Consider the following 16,668-nt stretch of genomic DNA (forward strand, 5'->3'; position numbering starts at 1 on the left):
TAGAAAAAACTACCGAAAATGTTTTCATCTACTAAATTTGTGCTCTTATGTCTTTTGAAACGTTTTAATCCTGAATTACCTTTTCATATTGTATTTGCATCCAAGTTTATATATTTATTGATTTTGAATTTTTTTTACCTGCAATACACCCTTTAATGAGAGGAAAATGACGGAGCACACCTTTAGAAATCTGCATGTGAGCGCATTAAATAACCTCATGCTTTGATATTTTTGTTATGTACAAAGGCAATTTCTGACCTTCAGACCTTTTTAAGTTTCTAAAACCTTTTTGAGGCTGCTGATTATGAAAGATGTCGCAGACAGAAAGCCTCTCAGTGGGTTAATGTACCTGTACCTTTAGATTAGTATTTGTCAGAGGGGCGCATGAAGAAGTACTTCAGCTTCCTCCTCAAGGCCTCTTCCTCCGGCCCCTGTCCCGAGCCTGCCTTCAAGATTCAGAAAAAGCTTTTCCCCTCTTGAACTGGTCATTTAAATCAGGGCCCGGGCTGCGGCCGTCTGACTTTCATGAGTCTGTTGTCACGTTAGTGAAAGAGGCTCTGATTAAGAAATCACATTTTAAATTTCAAATCTGCAATGTTGACATTGCGAAATCTCAGAATGAACCACATCACATTTGCTTGTATAATTCACTAGAGCACATGGCCTGATGGACAAGTGTGGACTGATGGACTTAGTGTTTGAGTGTATTAATATGTGTGATCCACATCTGCTCATGGAGACCTTATATACTCAGTGCATTGAGTGTGTATGAAACACAGAGCATGTTGATTGAGACATCTACAGGTAGGACACAAGTACAAATCATGGATTGTGGATTAATAAAATTTTTCCATTTTCATTTCCAGCCTGGAAAAGCGTTGTCAGTCCAGAGCATACATGTGTCAGTATTTAAATGCATATAAATGTCTGCCTTTTATTCTGATATTACAAATGTCTAATAATACATGAACACAGGTATAGAATGTCTAAAAAAATATGATTATCCTAGAATCAGTAAATTAGTTTTCATTAAAACTTTACATTTTAAAGCCATAAACTAATAAATGACGATAAACATGATAAAGTAGACATAAAACACCAGGAAAAAAGCTTTAGTTTGAGGGTTAAATCTAAACTGCTCAGTCTCTCTACGCTACAGATACAAACTACAGATATCCAGACCACAGTGCCTCTGTTTTTACAGCCACAAATTCAAGGCCTGTTAAAATGATAATTTGTGTTTGTTATACTATTTATGACTTTTTATGGCCTTAAATTTGAACAAAATGTTTAAGGACCCACAGAAACCATGTTATTTGGTTGTCATTAATTAAAAAATTTTATGTGAGTTTTCTATATTCTGTATATACAAGCAGTAAAAATTAAATAAATAAAAAATCTCTCAATATGAACTGTATTATTAACTTAACATTGTGTTATTAAATGTATTTCAATAATATATTAAACTCTTTAATATTATATTTTTCTATGTAAATGTCTTTGTACTTCTGTGATTTTAGACGCAGCAGTGAACGGGACTTTTATTATGGTGTGGTGGTGTGACGTCATAAGGCCGCGCCGCGCTCCGGCATCTGCTGTGATTCTGCTGAAGAAAGGTTTGTGTTTTAAGCGTTTAAAGTGACGCAGAATGAATGATTTATTATTAAATGTAACACTGCATTGCTTTATCTAACATATATCAGCGTTGTGTGAGTAAAGTAACAGAATAAACTCATGAGTAACAGAAGGAGCGGCTCATTTCGTGTTTTGTCTAATCAATTTAGGTCCATTAACTGTCACTCTGATGAATTGAGATATAATTTTGGCAGAAATATAATTCATGACAATAGAATATTCATTAACAGAAATATGACACTTAAATTTAAGACAGTTTAGTAAATCTCAAAAGCTGACCATCAGAATTCAACAACTGACCAACTAATAATATATTAGACTCAAATCCAAATTTTCTTTGGTGTGTGATATGAATATTATTTCAGAGAGAAGTTATGTTTGAAAACAAACCACTGCGTTAAAAGGACTTGCCTGTGAAAATTAGGGCGCTTTCACACCTACCTTGTTTGGTCCGGATTGTCAGACTTTTCAGTTTGGTCCGAATCAAAATTACAGGTGTGAAACCTCCCCCGGACCAAACAGACGAAATTTGGTCCGGCGAAAAGAGGTAGTCTCGGTCCGGATCAAACTGAACAAAGGTTCAGTTCGTTTCTAATGTGAAAGCATTTTCTGTATGGTTCATATTTTCAGAGCATTTACAGAAAGTTCCTGGTTATGTTTAAATATTATAATGTTATTTTTAAAGTTAATCTAGGCTACATTGATTATGAAAAGTGAAAAGATGCTCAATATGTCAGAAGACAGAAGGTCAGAAATGATTTTGAAATAAATTTTGTATGATTTTGCTTAGAAAGCCTTTATAATGTGAATTTCGTTTTGTATAAATGTTATCTTAATTTTAATCAACTTTTAATCAGATAATTGCCTGGATTTAATAAAAAAGAAGCAAATAGTCTATAGCAGACAATAATCGTGGGAGCGATCACATGCTTTGCACATGAACTGCATCTCAAATAAACCGAAACTCAGCAGCTACTTGTCTCACAAACATGAGAAATATATAAAGCTTGAAATGTCCACTTTTAAACGAAAATAAAAAGAAAGTCAAGCAATGCGCACTGTTTAATAGTGGCAACGATATGCGTCCGTTCATTCATTCTTGTCAAAGACGCTGACGTCAGACGCATGTCCGTTTACAAACCAATCAATGTCCAGATGCAGCCCACATGGATGATGATGAGTGACTGCAAGTGTGTCATGTAAAGTTCTTTAGTGCGCTCGCATGATGGCAATGTGAAACCAAACCAAAACTAACCGAATGTATAAAATGTATCAAAACATGAACTTCGGTTCGGACCTTGGTGCGGACTCTCCGGTGTGAAAACGCCCTAAGACAATCAAAGAGGTGAAGAAAACTGCATCTAAGGGTGCGTTCACACTTGTCATGTTTGGTTAGATTAAAACGAACCCTGGTGCGATTGCTCGGTTAGTGCGGTTCATTTGAACATATGTGAACACTGCCATCCAAACCCTGGTGCGCACCAAACAAGCAGGCCGAGACTGCTAAAAAATGGGTCTCGGTCTGCTTCCAAACTGTGATAAAGGTTCGGTAAGGCAAGGAAGGAAGAAGACAGGGTTCGGCGTGACTGGGACTCGGCCTTTTATTTAATAACTCAGAACTGAACATAAACAGCCCAGTCCCTCTCTCTCTCGCAGCGGCTTTATAGCTCTCTCCACGGCAATTACTGTAATCAGAGACAGGTGTTCATAATCTGCGTTAGAGCTGCTTACTCACCGCTCGGTTCCTTTCCTTCTCTCCGCCCGCAGACCTCGCGAAACCACGCCCACCTCACCACACAAACCAACTCTGGTGCGGTTCGATTGATATATGAACGTAACGCGGACCAAAGACATGTAAACGAACCAAAAACAGGACGTGATGTCACAAGATGCAACGCTACAAGTCAGCTGATTTGACGATGTGGAAAGATCGGTGTATCCAAAATGAGTTTAGGGCAAACGTGGAGCAACGAGGAGGTAAAGTGCCTCTTCAGCAGATCTTCGTTTCTGCACAACGGAGGAAATCCTGCTGCTGTTTTGAATTTTTGTTATTAGGAAAGTTTTATATTCATCAAACTAAACGGAGTAACTCAAAACCCAATTTTGCTCATTTTCAAACAGCCTTTAAAGTTCATTTAGAAGAATCTGTAAATTTTTTAATGCACATATAAGGTATTTTTCAAAAGCACTTGTGTTCATGACACATTTATTCAAGTATACATATATAATTAACAGTAAGTAAGTTCCTCTCTAGCGTTTCATTATCGTTAACATCGGACGACTTTCCTGAGGTAACGCTAGACTAATACAATGTTAAATGACCTGTTGTTTTACAAGCTGTTTTTCTTTTCGTTGAAACACTGATTGTGTGATTACACAAGTCATGGTAGGGATTTCGGTAAGTTGTACAGTATCTTTCAACATGCCTTTTGATATTCATGCATGTTTTTTGAGATATAACTTGTATTAAAGTGTTAGAGATGACTTGTGTTCCGCTTGAACTGAAGCACTACAGCGATCTGTCACGACACGCATATGAGCATCAAAATAACGTTTGTTTGAATTTCGTGATAAAATGGACAGAGTTTGAAAGACGACACTGTTTCTGTTTAGAAGTAACAAAGCAAAGTGCTATTTGTGGTTATTGGATGAGAGGTGCTACAGATCATGTTTAGTGTAGGGAAAAACTGCAGACCTGCAACCCTGGCTTGAGCTACAGATGATTCATAGGGTCAAATAGCGCCGGCTTTAATGTTGCTATTTTTAACCGTCAATAGCCACGTTTCCACCGCAGGAACTTTACCCAGGAACTAGGAACTTTGTGGTGGTACTCGACGTGTTTCGACCGCAGGAACCAGGGTCTAAATGAAGTTCCGGGTAAATATTTCCCCCTCCGAACGGCCCTGCTCGCGAGGCAGTACTTTTTCAAAGTTCAGGAACATTCGGGGGTGGGACTTGGGCGCTGTACATGCTGATTGGTTGAGCTCACGTAGCATTTTATTTCAACCAGCATTTTTAAAAGTCTTGCGACGTTCGTTCTGCGTTCAGTAAATATCAGTTTTGCTCTTTCTGTCCGATGGCGTGTGTTTGTCTCAGCAATGGCACAATCAATGTCCGTAATAGCTGATAATAACATACATTGTCTTAATTTAAATCTAGCTTTACGAGCTTTCAGAATACGCTTTAGTATCAGTTTTCGCCACTTTTCCGCTGTTTTGTTAATGACCTCTTTAGTAAACCAATACATAACCATGTTATTGATGCAGACAGTATCGCGCAAAAATTATTACTGTCCGTTGCGGACTGGGTGGAGCAGTCACGTGCAGTCCTACATCACCGGACTAATTTGCCTAATCTTCCCGGTACTTTAGACCGCAGTGGAAATGCAGACAGCAGCAGGTCTGGGGGAAAAAAAGTTCCTGGTACAAATTGTTCTGGGTAATTTCGGTGGAAACGGGGCTTATGTGTTATTGTCGCTTTATCTTGCCCTAAAGATAAGTGTCCTAAAGAAATGGGCACGTTGTTCCGGACCCTTTTGATTGACTGCACACCATCGGCCCTGATCATCGGCTGTTTTAAACAATCAGCAGATGGCCAATAGTGAAAATAATAGCTTTTATTGGCCATTACCAATCATTGACCAATACATTGGTAGTTAAATCAAGTGGAATTCTGTAATTTTTTAAGTTTAATAAAATAAAAATAAAAAAACGATCCCTCTGACTGACTGCATTACTAGTGCGATTAACTGGATTTATTTTTCTTTCTGTCAATTATTCTCATCTTAAACAGGACAAACACACAGAAAAACTCCTGGTGAAGTGACTGAGATCCATGTGACACTATTATAAAGATGGCGTTCATTAAAGAGGAGAGTGAAGACATGAAGATTGAAGAAACATTCAGAGTGAAACATGAGGAAACTGAGGAACAAACAGAGAAAGAGGAGAGAGAAGACATGGAGATTGAAGAAACATTCAGAGTGAAACAGGAAGAAACTGAGGAACACACAGAGAAAGAGGAGAGAGAAGACATGGAGATTGAAGAAACATTCAGAGTGAAACAGGAAGAAACTGAGGAACAAACAGAGAAAGAGGAGAGTGAAGACGTGAAGATTGAAGAAACATTCAGAGTGAAACATGAACAAACTGAGGAACAAACAGGTTGGTCTCATTCTCAAAGCTCAACTCAGTCATTTGATTTTTATTCAGATGTCCAGCTCTACTGAAATGAAGGATATTTTTCCCTTTAATATTTTCTATTTTATGGGGGATTTTTACAAAAAATCTAGTCAGTGTGTTAGCTGATCAGTTGCTTACACTCATGACGCACATTTAGCAAAATGTGCTGTATTTTTGTAATTCCACTAGGTGGCATTAATGTTGCATAAACTACACACTTCACCTTTAAACGGTACAGCGCATCGGCTGAGGACACACATAGAGACCACAAATAAGAAACACAATTCAAGTGTCAATTTAAACGTGTCAGAAGTGCTTTAAATATATTTTATTAAGAATAAAAATAAGTACAATATAATAAATATTAGTAGCCTATTATAAATAAAATATAAGTAAAATATAATTAGAATAAATGTAAGTATAATACAAATAAATGATTATTTTAGAAAATAAGTTGAAATAATGCCATTGATGACTTTAACAAACACACAGACTACGATTAACAGCCTCAGATTACAGTAGCAGACCTGCCAACCTTGAAGAAATTAGTACAAAAGAGTACAAAAAAGGCTGATTTTTGTTAAACATCATACAAAAATAGAACCAAAGACAGACTAAACACAAAGAGCAAGATTAATAACAAACTATTCACTAGCACTAGCAAAAGTGTTTGTTTACCAGTAGATGGTAGCAATCTTCCACTAAACTATGGCACATTTTATATTTTCACTATGAATGAAATTGAGAAAAGTAGATATTTTATTTGAATTTGACATACAATTCAAATTCTGCGCCTATTCAAATTCAAACTGTTGTCTTCCCGTGGGCCCACCAATCACGGGAGGGACCGTAAGTGGCCGGTACAAAGCGAATCGGGCAGCAGTCGAAGCCGGGGGCCTAGACGACCCGATCCCTGGACACGGAAACTGGCTCTTGGGACATGGAATGTCACCTCGCTGGCGGGGAAAGAGCCTGAGATTGTGCGTGAGGTTGAGAGGTTCTGACTAGAGATAGTCGGAATCACCTCCATGCACGGCTTGGGCTCTGGAACCACACTTCTCGAGAGGGGATGGACTCTTCACCACTCTGGAGTTGCCCATGGTGAGAGGCGGCGGGCTGGTGTGGGTTTGCTTATAGCCCCCCAGCTCTGCCGCCATGTGTTGGAGTTTACCCCTGTGAACGAGAGGGTCGTTTCCCTGCGCCTTCGGCTCGGGGATAGGTCTCTCACTGTTGTGTGTGCCTACGGGCCAAACAGCAGTGCAGAGTACCCAACCTTCTTGGCGTCCCTGGGAGGGGTGCTGGAGAGTGCTCCGACTGGGGACTCCGTCATTCTACTGGGGGACTTCAACGCCCACGTGGGCAATGACAGTGAAACCTGGAGGGGCGTGATTGGGAGGAACGGCCCCCCTGATCTGAACCCGAGTGGTGTTCAGTTATTGGACTTCTGTGCTAGTTACAGTTTGTCCATAACGAACACCATGTTCAAGCATAAGGGTGTCCATCAGTGCACATGGCACCAGGACACCCTAGGTCGTAGGTCAATGATCGACTTTGTGGTCGTTTCATCTGACCTGCGGCCGTATGTCTTGGACACTCGGGTGAAGAGAGGGGCGGAGCTGTCAACTGATCACCACCTGGTGGTGAGTTGGATCCGATGGCGGGGGAGGAAGCTAGATAGACTCGGTAGACCCAAACGTACTGTGAGGGTCTGTTGGGAACGTTTGGCCGAGTCTCCTGTCTGAGAGATCTTCAACTCCTGCCTCCGGCAGAGCTTCGACCGGATCCCGAGGGAGGCTGGAGATATTGAGTCGGAGTGGACCATGTTCTCCACCTCCATTGTCAAAGCGGCTGCTCGGAGCTGTGGACGCAAGGTCTCCGGTGCCTGTCGAGGCGGCAATCCCCGAACCCGGTGGTGGACACCGGAAGTAAGGGATGCCGTCAAGCTGAAGAAGGAGTCCTATCGGGCCTGGCTGGCTTGTGGGACTCCTGAGGCAGCTGACAGGTACCGGCAGGCTAAACGGACTGCAGCCCGGGTGGTTGTGGAGGCAAAAACTCGGGCCTGGGAGGAGTTCTGTGAGGCCATGGAAAAGGACTATCGGCTGGCCTCGAAGAGATTCTGGCAAACCGTCCGGCGCCTCAGGAGGGGGAAGCAGTGCCCTACCAACGCTGTTTACAGTGGCGATGGGCGGCTGTTGACCTCAACTGGGGATGTTGTCGGACGGTGGAAGGAATACTTCGAGGATCTCCTCAATCCCGCCGTCACGTCTTCCATTGAGGAAGCAGAGGCTGGGGGCTCAGAGGAGGACTCGTCTCTGCAGCATCGCGTGGCGGTCGGGGACAGTGCCTCTGGGATGGCAGACCGGGGTGGTGGTCCCTCTTTTTAAGAAGGGGGACCGGAGGGTGTGTTCCAACTATAGGGGGATCACACTTCTCAGCCTCCCCGGGAAAGTCTATGCCAGGGTACTGGAGAGGAGAATTTGGCCGATAGTGGAACCTCGGATTCAGGAGGAACAGTGTGGTTTTCGTCCTGGTCGTGGAACACTGGACCAGCTCTATACCCCCTACAGGGTGCTGGAGGGTTCATGGGAGTTTGCCCAACCAGTCCACATTTGTTTTGTGGATTTGGAGAAGGCATTCGACTGTGTCCCTCGCGGCGTCCTGTGGAGGGTGCTGGGGGAATATGGGGTCCGGGGTCCTTTGCTGAGGGCTGTCCGGTCCCTGTATGACCGAAGCAGGAGTTTGGTCCGCATTGCCGGCAGTAAGTAAGACTTGTTCCCGGTGCATGTTGGACTCCGGCAGGGCTGCCCTTTGTCGCCGGTTCTGTTCATAATTTTTATGGACAGAATTTCTAGGTGCAGCCAAGGGCCGGAGGGTGTCAGGTTTGGGGACCACACGGTTTCGTCTCTGCTCTTTGCGGATGACGTTGTCGTGTTGGCCCCTTCTAACCAGGACCTCCAGCATGCACTGGGACGGTTTGCAGCCGAGTGTGAAGCGGCTGGGATGGGAATCAGCACCTTCAAATCCGAGGCCATGGTCCTCAGTCGGAAAAGGGTGGCTTGCCCACTTCAGGTTGGTGGAGAGTTCCTGCCCCAAGTGGGGGAGTTCAAGTATCTAGGGGTCTTGTTCACGAGTGAGGGGAGGATGGAACGGGAGATTGACAGACGGATCGGTGCAGCTTCTGCAGTAATGCGGTCAATGTACCGGTCTGTCGTGGTGAAGAAAGAGCTAAGCCGTAAGGCGAAGCTCTCGATTTACCGGTCAATCTACGTTCCTACTCTCACCTATGGTCATGAGCTTTGGGTCATGACCGAAAGGACAAGATCCCGGATACAGGCGGCCGAAAAGATTTTTCTCCGCAGGGAGGCTGGGCGCTCCCTTATAGATAGGGTGAGAAGCTCAGTCACTCGGGAGTAGAGCCGCTGCTCCTCCACCTCGAGAGGGGACAGCTGAGGTGGCTCGGGCATCTGTTCCGGATGCCTCCTGAACGCCTTCCCGGGAAGGTGTTTCGGGCATGTCCAACCGGGCGGAGGCCCTGGGGAAGACCAAGGACACGCTGGAGGGACTATGTCTCCCGGCTGGCCTTGGAACGCCTCGGTGTCCCCCCGGAAGAGCTAGAGGAAGTGTCTAGGAAGAGGGAAGTCTGGGCATCCCTGCTTAGACTGCTGCCCCCGCGACCCGGCCCCGGATAAGCGGAAGAAGATGGATGGATGGATAAAATTTTGCTATTATATAGCCTGTTATTACTAATTTGCATGTAAATTTCACTTAATATTTATCAAATTAAATATTAATTTTAATTAATACATTTAAATTAATATAATTTAACACGACTACACAAAGCTACACAACTGCAGAGTAAAAACATTAATAAAAAACTGACAAGATTGTGACAAAGTCAGTCTGAGGCCTCTAGACAACCCAGAACATTTCTTTTATGAAGTTTAGGTTATAAAGGTATAAAGTTTAAGGTAAAAATAACTGCCATTCATTTACTAGTATCTTAATACTATGCAAATTCGATTTTGATGTGAATTCGGCCATCTGTCACAATCAGGTAACTTTTTGTCTACACCTGGTGCGCGGTAAGCAAATGAAAGCTGCTTCCTACATACAACAAATTTCCAACGGTAAACTGATCGCACGTTCTATTTCTGACGCACTTCAATCGCTGGGCGAGGGAAGATGTGGCGGACCGGGACGAGTCTGTGGACTTAGTTACCTTTTTGTGGGGGGTTTGCTTTTCAAGCAAATTTAAAATCTAAAAATAGCCTAACTGTAACCTTTACTGTGCGTTAATAAGTTACGTTAATTCATTTTATACCAGCAGGCCTAACAAAATCATAGAAGAAACTAATTATGGAGCTTTGATGTTACAGAAACGCCAACTCTATTCATTCACTGAAATTCGCTGAAAGTCCACCGCACAACTGTGCAACGTGCATGTTCACATTTTAATTATCCATAACAACCCCAAAACTTGCCCGCTTGCCTTGCACATCTGCTAATAAGCGATGGGCAAAGTTTTCCGACTGTTTCTTACCTTGTTTTTTTTTTGTTGCTGTGGATGTTATTGAGTTTGTAGAAGTTTCGCTCTTGCATTCTTCTGAACATCTTGTGCTGCCATTGCCCGATGCCATTTTTATATCACTCCGTAATCTGTCTATTTTTTAAATGCCTATTCCCAGAGTGGTAGGCTACAATGACTGGCTGTTTTAAAATATATCTAATATCATAACAAAATAACCCAAGCAGTCTCATCTACGAGACGGAGGCCTCCATTCTGACAGCTGGACTCATAGCTTGCAGGTTTGCTTAGTGGCCTACTAGGTGCTGTAACAAAATGTAACAATGTATATATTTTTTTCATTTGATTGGTTCAACCGCCACCTGCCCGAATTTAATTAAAATATAATTTTTCGTCAAGTCAGCGTATCTCTATGAGGCAGTTCAGCCATGGCATGCAAGCCTGCAGTTATCCGGCCTGCCTGGCTTGCTTGCTTGAGGCACTGAATTGAAATGAACGCACGCGGTGCGGGCGCGAAGCATTTGGCTAGTAGGGGTATGTAAGCGGAGGGTTAAAATGAAGCGCTCTGATTGGCCGAAAGCTTTTCACTCCACTTACACACAGCGGCTCAGTGGCAGAATCAACGTCATAGATTGCACTGAAACCGGCGAAATGCAACAAAATGCGTATCGTACAAGCGTACCAAAGAGTTAAAATGCGTGCCGGGTACGAAAAATGCATACATGTTGGCAGGTCTGCAGTAGGTCTGTCTTTAACAGTTTTCCTAAAAAATAAAATACTATGAAAATAGTTTCAGTTATTACTTTTTTCACTTTATTTCGTTTTGTATCAAACACATGATATTCTGTGATCGAAATCTGGAGATTGCAAATTTTTTCTCTTGGGTGAGCGATTCACCCACAGCTTAACCTGCTCATTAAATATATAAAAATTTTAATAATATTAATTTTAATATTAAAAAGTAAATTAACAAAAATTAACAGCTACCTAACAAACAACTTGCTTTGTTCTGGTTTCACTTCACCAAAAGTACCAGGGTTGGATGGATTCCCTGGGGGTCTAGTGATTAGGATTCGGGGCTCTCACCGCTGCGGCCCGGGTTCGATTCCCGGTCAGGGAACAAGTCTTTGGGGCAGTCGTGGCCTAATGGTTAGAGAGTCAGACTTGTAACCCGAAGATTGCCGGTTCGAGTCTTAGGTCCAGCAGGAATTGTCGGTGGGGGGAGTGAATAACCAGCTCAAGGGTCTCGTGGTATTGAGGGTGGAGGGCTCAATACCACGAGACTCTTGAGCTGGACTGAGGTGAGACCCTTGAGCAAGGCACCGAACCCCCGAACTGCTCCTCGGGCGCCACAGCAATATGGCTGCCCACTGCTCCGGGTGTGTGTTCACTACTGTGTGTGTGCACTTGGATGGGTTAAATGCAGAGCACAAATTCCAAGTATGGGTCACCATACTTGGCCACACTTCACTTCACTCCAGTCTAAACTAAATGATTTTATAGGTTTTTTACTACACAAAGTCTTTAAAGTCCCTGTAAAGGCAATTCTGACATTTGTTTCTAAACACATTATAAATGTTAGTAATGTATTGCTGAAACACATTACAAAGACTGTGAACTATGTAGTACTGAATTCAGAAGTTAGACCGTTAAACAGTTTTTCACCGTTGCTGTGTTCAGGATTTTCTGGGCGGGGCTAAAACGGTGGCTCGATGACGCACTGGAGCCACCGAGCCTGGCTCCTCCCCTAACACGACAATAACCAGAGCGCATTCGCATCAGTTTGCCCGCTTGATCGCGAGTTACTGTCAGTACTGTTAGTTATTACAGCCTACAACTTACAAAACAGCTTTCAAAACAAAAACGATGATCAAGAAGAGGTGGATTAATTTTGTGAACAGCTACCTTGATGGAGAGCTGAGGATCACCACCGTTTCCTGCCTCTGAAGTGACTTTACACCGGATCGTTTTACAAACTTTCACCAGAGACAACTGGGATTCACTGATAATCCGCTGCAGAACCGACTATCCCCCGCCCCGGCCTTCATCCTCCCGTCCCACCGACATCGGGTGCATCGTGATCATAGACGGTCGTGATCAGAACGTGAGTGTTGTCTTGACTCTTGTGTGCTACTGCAGCTTTCCCCTCGAGTGGGCGTGGTTTCGGCGCCGACAGCGGACACACCCCCAGCGTTTGAGAGCAGAGAATGCTGCTTATTTTTTCAAGTATTTGATAAGCTATTTTATGATTTTTTTTATGATTCAAATTTGGCTGGGTGGTTAATAACACATTTATCTGTGGTGTGAGGAACTCAGAACACATGTTTAGTTTTGACTTTACTGGGACTTTAACCTAAAAATACTGTGGATTATTATTATTAAGGCTAATTCTTACTAACCACTAATGGGGTGAGAACATTTGAGTTAATTTCAGACTCAGAGGTAGATGATTATAAACTGATTTGTGAGTTCAGGGTTGGATGGATTCAGTGTGAGTCCAGTGATTTAAAATGAATCGGTTCAAATGAGTCATTAGGTCACAAATTGGACATTAGTGGATACGTTGGGGGCAAATCCCAGCTGTCAGAACATCGCAAAAGATTTGTGTCAACACAGAAAACACTTCAAACTGGATAGGATTTTTTGTAGTTTATTGAAAGTATGGCTTATCAGCTGCACGTGCGAAACGCTTGTCAGAGAAGAGGCAACATTATAATTCACACTCAGCGGTAATTCAGGGAAAAAAATTGTCAGAATGTGCCATGTGCAACATGAATTCGGTCTTCTGACTTTTTACCATTGTGTCAATTCAGTTGATTTTGATTAATATGTGCAAGGAGAGTGTGTGAGTTTTTCTGCTCTCTTTCCCAGTTAACATGCGCCGTGTCACAAGCGCAGCTCAGTCATCTACATCACTTATAAATCACAATAACTGTTCAAATGAGGCTTTGACGGGACAAAAATCGCCTTGAGGTAAATTCTCTGTGCTCATTTTTGTGTTTTCATTTCAAATGTTTTATCAGGTTACTTGTATTATATGTACTGGGTTTCATACCTCAAGCATGCAGTTCGCAATGTGTGGGTTGTTGTCATTAATTGTGAAGCCTTTCCACACCCCTGAGGCTGACATTGTGTTTGCTGCTGCTGCCGGTGACTCTGGCAGAAAATTCTGTCAGTTACGTCATGTGAGGTATCGGTCTTTGGTACGAGTATGAGTACAAGTCCATGAGCATGATATATCAGAGAACTTTTGGATGAATAGATCAAAATTGACTGTACAATAAATTAGATACCAATACGGACTAGTGTCTGCGAATATTAAAGCTCATAAAGACAGCTGTTGAAATCTGAAGTGGGTTTGTTTTGCCGTGTCTGTGTGAATGTGCGCAGCGGTTTCGTCTACTACTACACAAACTGTTCAGCACCTGCTGTCTCAAGGGCACATGATCTTCATCTGTAGTGTCACAGTCACTTAATGAACATTTCATCGTTTCATTTGATACAACTATCGACATTTGTTTCATATACACAGGAAATCACAGATCTACACAACAGCCAGTCAAAATTAAAGTTTGGTATAACATGAACAAACAAATATATTACTATTGTACATTAGAGCATACTTTAGGTAATAAGTAAATAAATTAATAAATAATATACTGTTTGTTAAAACACAAACTCAAAGGTCTTAATTTCAAGGTAGACAGAGCTTTTATTTTGCCGGCTTGGAATGATTACATACATTGCACAGTAAAGCATACTTATTATTATTATTATTATTATTATTATTAATATTGTATTAATTTAATAGGCTATATACCATCTAACCGCCCAGAACCTCTCCATCCTTAATCAAACACATCTGCAAAATTCAACCTGCTGAGTATTCAGGACTGCTTGAAAATTAAAGGCAGGCGTCTTTCATTAAAGTTTAACTCTGCAAGACCGGACCAAAACTGCCCACCCTTGATCCTTAGGATAGGATACTATCCTGTACCCTGCTATTGATGCTTTAAATGTCTAAATTGTTTTATGTCTGTTTCTGCCCTAGATCTCATGGCATTGAAAGAGGCAAGTCATGAACTCAATGAAAGGGAAGAAGAGAGAGGCCATTATAATAAACATCATGACTTCATGACTGGAGAAAGATCGACACAGGTTAAAAAGACTTCCTCGCAAAAAAGAGCTCAAAAGACAGGAACTAAAAGTTATTTCCCCTGCCAACAGTGTGGAAAGAGTTTCAGATGTAAAGGAAACCTTAACAGGCACATCAAACTTCATACTGGAGAGAAGCCGTACACCTGCCAACAGTGTGGAAAGAGTTTCAGATGTAAAGGAAACCTTAACAGGCACATCAAACTTCATACTGGAGAGAAGCCGTACACCTGCCAACAGTGTGGAAAGAGTTTCAGTGATAAAGGAAACCTTGAAGTCCACATGAGAGTTCACACTGGAAAGAAGCCTTACACCTGCCAACAGTGTGGAACGAGTTTCAAACTTAAAGAAAATCTTAACAGGCACATGAGAATTCACACTGGAGAGAAGCCTTACACCTGCCAACAGTGTGGAAAGAGTTTCAGATGTAAAGGAAACCTTGACAGTCACATGAGAATTCACACTGGAGAGAAGCCTTACACCTGCCAACAGTGTGGAAAGAGTTTCAGATGTAAAGGAAACCTTGACAGTCACATGAGAATTCACACTGTTGAGAAGCCTTACACCTGCCAACAGTGTGGAACAAGTTTCAAACTTAAAGAAAATCTTAACAGGCACATGAGAGTTCACACTGGAGAGAAGCCTTACACCTGCCAACAGTGTGGAAAGAGTTTCATATGTAAAGGAAACCTTGACAGTCACATGAGAATTCACACTGGAGAGAAGCCTTACACCTGCCAACAGTGTGGAACGAGTTTTAAACTTAAAGAAAATCTTAACAGGCACATGAGAGTTCACACTGGAGAGAAGCCTTACACCTGCCAACAGTGTGGAACGAGTTTCAAACTTAAAGAAAATCTTAACAGGCACATGAGAATTCACACTGGAGAGAAGCCTTACACCTGCCAACAGTGTGAAAAGAGTTTCGGAAATAAAGGAGACCTTAAAGTCCACATGAGAGTTCACACTGGAGAGAAGCCGTTCACCTGCCAACAGTGTGGAAAGAGTTTCAGGCGTAAAGGAAACCTTGATGTCCACATGAGAGTTCACACTGGAGAGAAGCCGTACACCTGCCAACAGTGTGGAAAGAGTTTCAGTGATATAGTGATAAAACAAGAACGTTCGAACTGTGAACAAACAAGTATATTCTATGACAAAGATTGTCTTAGTGACTCAGTATGTATTTGTAGTAATGTTTAAATGGCATGATATTTGTGAATTTGATTATGTTTTTATCCATTTCCTTGCGAGTGCCGTCAGGATTAATCTCTGGTGCTGTGCACTTGCCGCGAGAGCCCGCCCACACGCTGTTCTGATTGGCTGTGGTTTTTGATTGATTTGTCGCATCTCGCTGTCGCGTCGCCTCTGGTGTGGACAGACAAGTTGCTTATCGCTGGAATCTTATCGCGTCGCGTGTAGTTAGGACACGGTGTTACACCTGCCAACAGTCTGGAAAGAGTTTCAGATGTAAAGGAAACCTTAACAGGCACATGAGAGTTCACACCAGAAAGAAGCCTCACACCTGAAATAGAATTGTATATTTTACTCATTGTAGTTTTGGTTTAATACAATCTATGTACCACTTTAAACTGAATCAACCTGTGTCTCAAATTTGTTGAGCAGTCTTGAATCTTTTTGAGACTTTCACTACAAGTTTCATCGGACACTTCTTCATTAAAGTCTTTAGCCCAGGCTTATTTTATATAATTTGTATTCACAGGCAGTTGGAAAGCATTAACACAGCGTGAAACCAAGTGTCTAGAGCTAGGATTACCCTAAAACATTGCTCGAAGGCATTAGACTTTGGTTTGTCAATAAATTGTGGTATAACCGTTTGAACATAATGTCTCACTTGTAGGTACTGAAAAAGTTGGAACCTGGGAGATTAAATGCAGATTGCAATTAATAAAAAGATGCAAATTGACCATGACTATAAAGATCCCCAATATATACCAGACCTGTGTGTGTGTGTGTGTGTGTGTGTGTGTGTGTGTGTGTGTGTGTGTGTGTGTGTGTGTGTGTGTGTGTGTGTGTGTGAGAGAGAGAGAGAGAACCAAAATTAAACACAGAGATCCTGACAATCAAGAACTCCACCATCAATATCATGAAGATGTTAAAGTGTACAAACAAACTCTTAAGAGCAAAAAAGGAAAAGCACACTGAACATTTATT

The 16,668-nt window shown here is 42.2% G+C and overlaps 1 protein-coding gene across 1 annotated transcript; it reads left to right on the forward strand.

The window, feature by feature from the left end:
- Window positions 1-1,548: 1,548 nt before the first annotated feature.
- On the forward strand, window positions 1,549-16,413 carry LOC307131200 (uncharacterized protein). Its single transcript, XM_079824714.1, has 3 exons — window positions 1,549-1,616; window positions 5,428-5,798; window positions 14,393-16,413. Exons 2-3 carry the CDS (start codon window positions 5,489-5,491, stop codon window positions 15,694-15,696), a joined length of 1,614 nt encoding a protein of 537 aa, XP_079680840.1. The 5' UTR covers window positions 1,549-1,616; window positions 5,428-5,488; the 3' UTR covers window positions 15,697-16,413.
- Window positions 16,414-16,668: the final 255 nt, after the last annotated feature.

The sequence above is a fragment of the Gobio gobio genome (genome assembly GCF_949357685.1).
Source record: "Gobio gobio genome assembly, chromosome: 1".
NCBI lineage: Eukaryota > Metazoa > Chordata > Actinopteri > Cypriniformes > Gobionidae > Gobio > Gobio gobio.

Coding starts and splice junctions, on each gene's coding strand:
- LOC307131200 (XM_079824714.1), top strand. CDS start 5,489: ATGGCGTTCATTAAAGAGGAGAGTGAAGACATGAAGATTGAAGAAACA. Junction 5,799..14,392: donor ACAAACTGAGGAACAAACAG/GTTGGTCTCATT, acceptor TTTCTGCCCTAG/ATCTCATGGCATTGAAAGAG.